Raw genomic sequence first — 11,234 nt, 5'->3', positions numbered from 1 at the left:
AAATCCTTGAACCGCCCATGTACGCGTCGACACTGCATAATCACACCATACGTTTCCATACAACTTGATCACACCACCAGTATATACGATATACGCTCCCATACTACATAATCGAGGATCAGAATATTTGCCGTTTAAAAAAGTAGTTCAATACTTTACAACCTGTCTGCACTTGGTATAGTTTATGGTAACAAGTAGTTCAATTATTTGGGTCAATTTTGGCACCAGAATGCTTTAAAATATTAATATTCTTGCACTTTACAACAATAATCTGGAAAAACAATATAAGTTTATAAGTAATCTCTTAATGCTGATGTTACAATTAATCTTTAAATAACAGAGCACTTAATATACTCTTGAGATTTGTTAAGAGGCAACTTTTGGCCGCATAATGTGATTAATTATATCCGTACTTATACAATATACAAGGGCTCTCTGGGAGCGTTGCACTTTATTCAGCTCGCCTCTTGACATAAGCATAACAACAGAAAATATATGTAAGAGTTAGATTAACTTAATCATAATGTTTAAGAATGGGCGGAGTGAGCGAAGCAAACGAGATCTTCTTAATCATAAACATTTTAATTTAGGTAATCTAACTGACTTAGAATACAATCCCATTGGTTGACACATTGTCAACGCAAAATCTGACCCAGGGGTCGTGTATCGGGTGAGTGGCAGTGGGCCGACCTTTAATCGCAAAAGTTGAAATTCTTAATGAATAAGACTAATACTTCATGATTGCCGTATAGGAAAATTCATTGGCTATAAATGTATGTTGAATTCTACATAGTATAAGTAATTATTTATTCATAGCCTTGGATCGATTACGCGTAGAGAGCACGGGTGAAAAGGGGGTGTTTCGACAACCTCGGGCATATTGGTGACAGTCAGAGCTGGTTTAAAAAATATAAGGACATATCAATTATATATTATAATAAATATTAGTATGTACCAAAAATTAGTTATAAGTATCTTATATCCACGGCCGAAAGTGTAAGATAGGTTCATCCCAACCAGAGCGTAGACAGGAGTATTTTCTCCCAGCCCAGATAAGTCGAAATAATATAAGTCAAAATATTTTGCAATGCTGGAATATAAGTATCTTCATCTCTGACTGATTTGTTCACCTATGCCCGGGCCATGTAATATATTGATAAAAATAGGGAAATTCAAAATGTAATGCTCATTGGCAATTTTTACAAAATCCATGACGGGAGGACTGGAATAGTTCAATTCAAAACCTAAATTTTATTATATTTCTGTGAATATATTCAATAGCCATATTCCACAGGAATAAGAGTTTCATTTCGAAAGTTCCTCGTATACATTTACGGAACGCATAAAGACAATTAACGTATCCCTAAATACTACCGTCAAAGTTGATTTTTCCGTCACCGTCAGCGTCTGCGTCGTTCAACATCTCGCTGATATCCTCTTCTGTACACTCCTCCCCTAGCGACTTCATGGCGTGTCTGAAAGTATGGCAAAAATCGGCATTTCTCTTCTTTTATCATTAGTAGCATGGAGAGGGCAATATCAACATACGAAAAAGTTAGGTCGTAGTTTCGATATACAGTAAACTCGTGTTCCAGTGAACTCTTGTTTTAAAGCCGTTAATCCCATTCTTCAACGGTAAAGTAATTTTGATGAGGGTGTAGCTTAATTGTTTGTGGTGTTTGGATTTGTGTATGTGGTGTAAGTCTTTGTTTGGTGTTTGTATGTGATCATGTGATGTTAATATGTTAGTGTCTATAGTTCATTGTCGTTTGGATTCTTGCATTGTGCCCCTTAACAAGGATTATTTTTGAATTTTCGACTACTTGGCTTGTCCCTGTATTTGTCATAGTATTGTTAAACTAGTGTGCTTTGTTAAATAATGTTCTGATGTGGAGATTGTAACGCAACAGTTCTTTTTTCAAAAACATGAGATCTTTGACCTTCCAACCAATTTAAGAAGCTTTGAGTCGACCCCTTTATAAACGAATGTAAGCCGAATGTAATCCGTGCTTGAATTGTTATCTTTCAATCACAATTACAACCCAACGTATATAAATTCGTATCATACGTTAGCTCCTTCCGGTCTATGGAGCCGTTTCCATCTTTATCAAATAACCGGAAAGTCTCCCACGCATGCGTCTCGATGTCCTTCTGCCTGAACTGCTTCCGGATAAACCCCCGGAACTCACTGAAGTCTATCTTACCGTTTTCTGAAAAAGAAAAAAAATACTTCGTTAAATTAAAGTAAGTGGCATTCATTCCTTAGTTTTTAAGCTGGTGCACATATATACATTATGCTCAATTGAGCGCGGTCACATATTTGTTGTTTGTTTTTTTGTTTGTTTGTTTTTTGGTGTCCAATTTTATTTGGTTCAACAGCAACAGATGGGCACAGATTTTAGTTTGTAAATTTCAGCTGAAAATCATTCAGTTTTTTTTATCGTACATAACTAATGATGTTAGCAAAACAAATCCTTTTTAACGCATATTTGAATTTTATGAGTATGTCGCCTTCGAATTCAATACAAACTAAAAAAAGAAAATATTGTAGGTTTCATATTTTATCACAGTCTCGTCAATAAATACACATAAGATTTCCACTATAAAAACGTTTCAGAAAAGAACTGCCACTCAAATGAGTTAAAAGAGACTATAATGAATTATTAAGAATCTGATTAAAATCGTAAATGTATACGCATAAAGTTAAAAATAGATATTTGTACTATTAAATATAACCACTACATGTATCATGGTAAATAGTTTCACACATAACGGTTTAGTAATCACATACAATGATTAAATGTTATAATTGCTTGGATATTTAAAACTGCACTCTCACAGATTGAACGTTTTGACAACTTTAAAAAAAAAAATTTGGAACGAGCATTTTTTTGCAAAAGTTCATGGAAACCAGTTATACGTAGAAGACTGCTGACAAAAAACGCAGATTTTTATAATTAAGTTCAAAAATTGATGTTTTATGCATTTTTCTTAAACCGTTAGTTTAAGCATAAAACATTAATTTTCGAACGGAAATATGAAACTCTGCGATCTGATCTTTTGTCAGCAATCTTTTATCATTGATTTGCAGATATTTACGCAAAAATTTGCTCTTTCCAAGACAAAAAATAAAAAAAAGTTGTCAAAATGGTATATCTGTGAGAGTTCAGCTTTAAAACTAAATAGTACTTTCAATCATCAATTCTGTGCTCACATATACATAAAGTTTTAGATCTAAGATTTTGAATGTTTAAACATGTTTTGGCAGTTACTTTTGCCTTACCCTTGTTGAAAAATATAAACAATAATGTATTCATTAAAATAATTGCAATAAATCTAATTCATTTGATGTGGAAAATATTTCTTGTCTTAAGGCCTGGTATACTTGACACTAAAACAGAACATGTTCTCCTGTTTCAACAGAAATACACATGTACTACAAACTACTACACTCGTTTAAAGACATGTCACTTGATGGAGTCGATCTCCGGTTAAGGAAATATAGATCATGAATGAACGGGGAAATGAATGGGACTGTTCAAGTCAATTGTTATCACGCTCCCCCCATCCCCCAGGTCCGGGGATATACCGAGGATAGCCGGGGAAATGGGCCGTGTTTTTACCTTCCAGGTGGCCGCGCAGTGCCGGGTGAATGCGGTGGTTTTGTCTTCGCGCCAAATATAGCAGGGAATGGGCCTTACTTAGAGTCGCTTGGGTTCGGGGGCATTCGGTGCTGGTTCTACCAGCAGTTCGTACCTGCAGGGCGGGGATTTTTTCCCGGGCTAGGCTGGACCGAAAGTCAATTTAAAGTCCCCGCCATTCCCCGGACCTTATGGGTGTGTGGTTACAATTGACTGGTGCATAAGTACTTTATTTGTGCGGTTACTCTTTAGATAAAGGCATACAATTTCCCAAATGGTGTTGGCCGTTTTCGTGGATGACGTTAAGTTATTTTCAGAAGATGACCCTCTATATGGACTTACCATAAGTATTGTGATTTATATAGAGCAAAATGCATTTGCATGTAATGTGACAGTGGTAAAACTGTTTATGATATGCAAAAGAACTTGTAAAACAATTGTTACAAGAGTACTTGAAGTACACAAAGAGAAAACAATGCTATATTTCTTACGGAAAATTTGTTTAAAACAACACAGAATGGAAACGGTTAATTTAATGATTTTAACTACCTCGGAGCAGCTTTAACTATACTAACTCTTTAAACCATAGTCTCAATGCTCTAAATGCATCCTAATTTCAAACCAATTCCTTGGTGTTTTTGTAATTGCTACATTGAATGATGGTTCTGAAATATGGGGGGTTTCAAAAGAGAAAAAAATCGAGCGTATTCACTTTAAATTTTGTATATACATTTTTATACTTGGAGTGAAAAAGAGTCCTCATGGTTATATTACATATAATTCAATAATGATATGTTAGGAAGTCTTGATGCTTGAAATAATTTTGCACCACTTTTAGATAGTTATAATGATTAACATGTGGGGCTTAATCAGAACTCCTCCTCGAGTATTTTGTTCTTTCTTTTATTAATAGCATGTGTCATTGTGACCATGTCAATTCGTTGTTATGCATGTTGTTGTCAAAATAACTGTTCAGTTTACGATAAAAACACTTTTGTGTGTTTGTCTTACGTTTAATGAACAAAAGATCTTCCATTCAAACTCCCGATGACAACTTACCGGTGTTACAAGTTTCTTTCACACATATTATACACGTACTATCTTTGTCTATGGACTTGGCGGCCATCCGAAGTTCCTGGTAGGTCAAGGGCACGCCCAGGGTCTTGAGAGCTTTGCCCATCTCCTCTGTAGAGATCGTTCCGTCACCGTCCTTGTCAAAAACACGAAATAGCTCTTTCACGTCTGGAAAGGGAACAATATTATGTATATAAATCGAGTGTAGTCTGTAACACTGTTGTAACTATAAAGCTTATAGAAGGTCATACTAAAATCTTGCATGCATCCCTCGATATGTTTCCAAATATTTTCTGCGCCTGGGACACCAACAAAAGCAGTTGTGCTTTCTATGGAAGCATTCGGGACTCCTCGACCATTTTCCATCAAAACAACCGTCGGTTTTTTATGGACGGTTTACAGTGTCAGAAATATTGACATTTAACTATGCTGCATGTAGATCGCGTATCAATTTCAATTTAACAGTTAAAGTAAATGACTTTACTCTTGAGAACCTTAAATACTCATGCAATAAAACCATTTCAAAATACACGTTCAAACACTTCAATTAATTAATACTTATATTTCAATTTTTACAACCGACTTCTACCGATGTACCGGCATATATCTGAGGTTGTTTTCGGTGAAAAATGGCCGAGGTGCTCCGAATGCTATCGAAGTTATCACAAGACGAACAGTGATCAGCTGTTATGAAAAAATACGACGAAAATGGTCTTTTAACAAGCACAGGTACTAGTATACGTTTCGTTCCAAACAAAAGGTCAAGTGCAACAACTTATATCGGTACCAATCACAATCGAGCTAGAATAATGAAAACTACTTTAAAGTTTAAAGCTGCACTCTCACAGATTTACTGTTTTGTAACTTTTTTATTTTTTTTTGTTTTGGAATGAGCCAATTTTTGCGTAAATATCTGCAAACCAACGATACAAGATTGCTGACAAAAAATCAGATCGTAGATTTTCATATTTCCGTTCGAAAATTAATGTTTTATGGCTTAAACCGTTACTAACGGTTAAAGAACAAGAGGCGTCATAAGACAGCGCGCTCGACTACGCCGCTTTGACTTTGAATAGAATAACGATGTAATAATACCAAGTTTGGTCTCTTTATGTCAAACCTAACTAAAATTATTCGATACATAAGGTGACTTTGATGCTGCCCTCCCACCAGCCCGCTCAAACAATGACGCAAGTCATTAAAATAACTTGATTTCCCATTATGAAAATGTGGTTTAGAATATACAAATATGCCTTTCAAAGGAAATTAAAAAAAATCAAGGGCCATAATGTGTATTTAGGCTTAAAACGGAGTTATGTTTCTTGCTGTAAGATGGTCGTAAATAATTCTGAATTTTATTTAGTGCATTTAATGAACGGTATAGAAGTTTTTTTTATTAAAATCCCAACTTGCCCTTAACTTTTACTTGCCTAAAACTTAAACCTAAGTCAATCAGGGTCTTGAACTTGTATTGAGGATAATATGGAGCTATGTAACCTCATTGTGTGAAGGTCATGAGCCTCTGTGTGAAGTATTAAGTCAATTGAACAAAGGATATAGAAGTTATTAATAAATATTCCAACTTGCCCTAAAACTTTAACCTAAGTTCCATAGTCAATCAGGGGCCATACTCCGTGTAAAGAATGATATGAAGTTATCTAACCTCATCATGTGATGGCCCTGAACAACTGCGTGAAGTATTAAGTCAATAGAATGTAGGGTATTGGACTTATAAGTGAAAATCCCAACTTGCCCTAAAACTTTAACCGGACGCCGACGCCGACGCTGGGGCGAGCAGTATAGCCCACCTATTCTTCGAATAGTCGAGCTAAAAATGCATAAAACATCAATTTTTGAACCTAAATGTAAAAATCTGCGATCTAACTTTTTGTCAGCAGTCTTATATGACTAATTTTCATGCATTTTCGCATAAATTGGTGTCAAAACGTTCAATCTGTGAGAGTGCAGCTTTAAAACTCCCAGACCTTTGTCGAATTTATTGATCTCTTCCGACTTCAGGGCCCGTGACTGTCGTCTTTCCCCGCCAGGGATCTTGACCTTCGTAGTCGACTGGCGTCTTGTGTTCTGTGTAGAAACAAATAATCAGTTCAATTCACTTTGTTTTAATAAGGACAAGCCGAGGTAGTACCTAGGCCACAGTAGCTTTTTCGCAATAGGAGCTCGATTCACGACCCCACTAATGTTGTAAGGCTTAGGAAATAGTTCTGAATCAAGCTTTAATGTTAGGCTATGTAAGAAGGAATTAAAGTTGGATGAAGACGACCTGGGTCTAATCTCATAACATAAAGACAACATTGCCGCACGAGCGATTCAGCATACTTAAAAGCACAATACTACTTTGGAATCGTCAGAAAATCAGATTTTTGAGAGTGGTCTAGTGGTATATCTACTTTAATCATCACCAAATTTGGTCAGAATATTGCAGCCATATTGCTCAGGTATCACCATTCTTGTACAGAAATTACCTAAAATCGGTCTTGTCCCATCAATAACTTTAGAGGCCTTGTCCAATAATATTTTGGTAGAATTTGTATGGACAAAATATCTCGGATTCTAACCAATTTTAACCACGCACCCACCAACCCGGGAATAACGGGGACTTTGACTTTCTGTCCAGCCAATCCCAGGTAAAATCCCCGCCCTGCGGAAACAGACTGTTGATAAAACATGATCCCGACCAAATGCTCTCGCATACCGGGGACATATTTAAAGCATACGTTTAGATCTTGTTCAACTCCGGGAAAAGCTTGGCTGAAACGCTGAAAAATCCCGGTAAAGAACGGATATTTCCCGACACAAAGCCCCGGCCCGCTATTTTCGGCGTAAAAAAAACCAAAACCCATCCACTTGGCCCTCCGGTGCCACCTAGATGGTAAAAACACGTCCCGTTTCCCTCGCTACTCCCATACCGGGTTGGGGTATACCACCCCAACCCTCCCCCAACCCGGATCCAGGGGGGGCGTTGTTACAATTGACTGATGCATAACACTATACTGTGCACCCAATCGTCGATGGGAAAGTCGTTCACGCATCGTCGGGTACCCAGTACATAGTAATTATAATACACACTCGGCTTTATCGAGTACTAGTATTGTAACGAAGTGTGAAGGGAAAAATGTACCGATGCCGCTGTTCAAAGGAGACGTTGTATTAGTTTACATCCGATTTTTTTATCCTAAATGACAGGTTTAATATAATTAAAGCTTAATTCAGTAATCAACTTGACAGTTTCGATGCGGTTTAGGCACGCTTAATTACATGTAAGTACAAACATATTAATAGTTTACAAATTGCAATTGGGTAAGTTTCAATCCTGATCAGTTCATCAAGCTTTGTTGTAAAATATATATGTTCATTGAGATCTGACAGGGCGTAAACTGATGTATTTACTGTAACTTGTGCTTAATTGCAATCGGACAGCAATTTATTAATCCAGATTAATCGGACTTAAAATGTTATATCACTCAATGTCCACTGTTTATCACTCACTGATTTAAGAACAGAACATAACAGATTAACGGAATCCTTTTACTAGGGTCATCGCGATGCCGCCCTCGCCTTTTGAAAATGCTCAAGAAGAAGAATAACGCGTATTTCTTTGCTAAATGTCGCATCTTTTTTTCAATTTGTACCGTACTGTAGAAAGTAAAACCTCTAGGTAGTCAATGAAAAAAGATGCACCGATGCAAAACTACGTTTTGCGTTTTCCCCAAACAACTAATTAAAAAGGATACATCGAAGTAAATGTGAAATCTCGTATCTTATTTTTGGACAGTACCACATCACTGATGCAAGTTAGATTTGACTTTAACTTCGATGCATCTTTGTACAGTACTCCATCACCGACGCAAGTTAGATTTGACATTAACTTCGATGTATCTTTGTACAGTACCCCATCACCGACGCAAGTTAGATTTGACATTAACTTCGATGTATCTCTGTACAGTACCCCATCACCGACGCAAGTTAGATTTGACATTAACTTCGATGTATCTTTGTACAGACTACCCCATCACCGACGTAAGTTAGATTTGACATTAACTTCGATGTATCTTTGTACAGTACCCCATCACCGACGCAAGTTAGATTTGACATTAGCTTCGATGTATCTTTGTACAGTACCCCATCACCGACGCAAGTTAGATTTGACATTAACTTCGATGTATCTTTGTACAGTACCCCATCACCGACGCAAGTTAGATTTGACATTAACTTCGATGTATCTTTGTACAGTACCCCATCACCGACGCAAGTTAGATTTGACATTAACTTCGATGCATCTTTGTACAGTACCCCCATCACCGACGCGAGTTAATTTTGACATTAACTTCGATGCATCTTTGTACAGTACCCCATCACCGACGCAAGTTAGATTTGACATTAGCTTCAAATATTTCACTATGATGTCATTGCAGCTGCGAATTTTAATATCTTACATATCTATTGATATATGTTTATATTAAGAATATCTCCCTTATTATAAGTATACCACAGCAGTAAATATGCTTAATTGTATTCGTAACAATCGTTTTCAAATTTAAAATGTATATGCTCTTTTTCTTTGGACTTGGCGAAACCCTATACTTCACATGCATCATTTAATTTTCAACCAACAAAGGCATCGAACAATTTGCATACACTTACATACATTTATTTATAAAGTAACCTGTATTTTAAGCCAATGGAATTGTAGATAGGCAATCATTAAATACTAGGCTTAATCATTCATTAAATACTAGGCTTAATCATTAAGAATTTTCACTTTCGCCAGTGTTTCAAGTTCCGCCTACTGCCACTAATCCCATATACACTCCATGCATCAGATTTTGCGTTGACAATGTATTAGAAAATGAGGTTGTATTCTAAGTCCATTAGATGACATGAAGTAATATCTTAAAGATTAAGATGGGCTCATTCGCTTCGCTCAACCCGCCCATTCTTAATCAGTAACAATTTACTTCATGTCTTCTAATACATGACACAGTATCCATAGCCTAAAGAGGGCTTTTAAATAAATGCGCGATGCGCATTCGTTTCTGTTTTTGATCTGTTCGGCGCTTTCCAATGGATGCGAAAACTGCGCTATGCATGCATTCATTCATGATCAGTTTAAATATGTGAACTAAGTTTTCCTCATTAAAATATGCTTATATTTTTATATGATTGTTCTGATATATGGAAACCATGTTGTTCTTATTGAAATATTATCATATAAACGATTTGTCAGATTCCAAAATAAACGATTCATCCTCGGGTTTTTTCAAATGCTAGTATTTAACAGCATTTCAGCCGAATCTAAATCAAATATTATATTTTTTATTACTGATTGGTTATTATTGCATTGTCAATTGTGTTAATGTTTTTTTCAAGAAGGCCATATTGGAAATAAGAACAGTGCTATGTGTAATAATGATTAATATTATCATTACCATCATCATCATCATCATCATCATCATCATCATCATCATCATCATGATTATTATTATTATTATTATTATTATTATTATTATTATTATTATTATTTAAGGTCACGAACACATGCAAGAGCGCCTACATGTAGACAAAAGTTCTTGAAATACATGAAATTTATGTTATTTTTTTTAATGGCTCAAGTATTACTCTTCATAAAAAAGTACAGCTTTCGATTCACGTAGCAAATACCTACTTCAGTAAACGTATGTAAGTATGTCATACGTTATATGGTACAAGAATAATAAAACTAAAAATATGCAAAACAGAACAATAAAACTACAAGTAGACTTCATGAAATATTCTTTTAGTTAATACAAAATATTTCAACTGAAATGTGCTTAATATTATAAAAATGCTGAGGTTTTACCATCGTTTAAAATAACTTTCCTTTTTTCACTACGTTTAAATTTGCACCCGAGTTGTGATTTTAATATGTATTCGCTCTTTTTCCACACAAAATTCTTGCTTGAAGCACACAGATTGAATCATTTGAATCCACTATACTCCTTTAATTTCAAATCACTATTTATAGAGGAGTTCACTTTTATTTCAAACAAACAATGAAAGGCGGTCTTAATGAAGTACCGCTTTAAATACCCATAAGGATTATTCTAAATACTCTCTGGGACTTATAATCCTGCTCTTTTTATTCAGCAGATATAAAAGTACATCTTCACCTTTGTTTACTAGGTAGTGAGGGATCTACATATATGCTAAATGCATCATCATCATTATCATCATCATCATCATCATCATAATCATCATCATCGTCGTCGTCATCATCATTATCATCAGCAGCAGCACCAGCAACAGCAGCATCATGAACCCCATCTTGAGCAGCAGTACCACCGCCACCGCCACCACAAACACCACCACCATCATCATCATCTATATTGACCTGCATGCAGCATTTTAAAAGGATAATGGTTTTAAAAAAAAGCATCAATGGAACTAATACTGTAAAACACATTGTTGTTATATTATAAGAGACTATTTCTGCTTTATTTATTTAAAAGATCACTCTAC

The 11,234-nt window shown here is 35.8% G+C and overlaps 1 protein-coding gene across 1 annotated transcript; it reads right to left on the bottom strand.

Moving 5' to 3' along the window:
* Nucleotides 1-1,363: 1,363 nt before the first annotated feature.
* LOC128204331 (neo-calmodulin-like) lies at nt 1,364-11,096 on the bottom strand. The gene is made up of 5 exons (XM_052905745.1): nt 11,013-11,096; nt 6,701-6,800; nt 4,701-4,883; nt 2,069-2,210; nt 1,364-1,475 (listed from the first exon to the last, which is right to left on the bottom strand). Exons 1-5 carry the CDS (start codon nt 11,094-11,096, stop codon nt 1,364-1,366), a joined length of 621 nt encoding a protein of 206 aa, XP_052761705.1.
* Between the last annotated feature and the right edge of the window lie 138 nt (nt 11,097-11,234).

Source organism: Mya arenaria, chromosome 10 (assembly GCF_026914265.1).
Source record: "Mya arenaria isolate MELC-2E11 chromosome 10, ASM2691426v1".
Lineage (NCBI taxonomy): Eukaryota > Metazoa > Mollusca > Bivalvia > Myida > Myidae > Mya > Mya arenaria.
The sequence above is the reverse complement of the archived record's forward strand: the minus strand, read 5'-3'. Positions and strand labels throughout refer to the sequence as shown.

What these genes read in the sequence shown, in the direction of transcription:
- LOC128204331 (XM_052905745.1), bottom strand. Translation starts at nt 11,096, where the DNA reads ATGATGATGATGGTGGTGGTGTTTGTGGTGGCGGTGGCGGTGGTACTG. An exon ending in GATCAATAAATTCGACAAAG is followed by an intron (nt 4,884 to 6,700) that starts GTCTGGGAGTTT and finishes TTCCCTTTCCAG; the next exon opens with ACGTGAAAGAGCTATTTCGT. An exon ending in GAAAGAAACTTGTAACACCG is followed by an intron (nt 2,211 to 4,700) that starts GTAAGTTGTCAT and finishes TTTCTTTTTCAG; the next exon opens with AAAACGGTAAGATAGACTTC.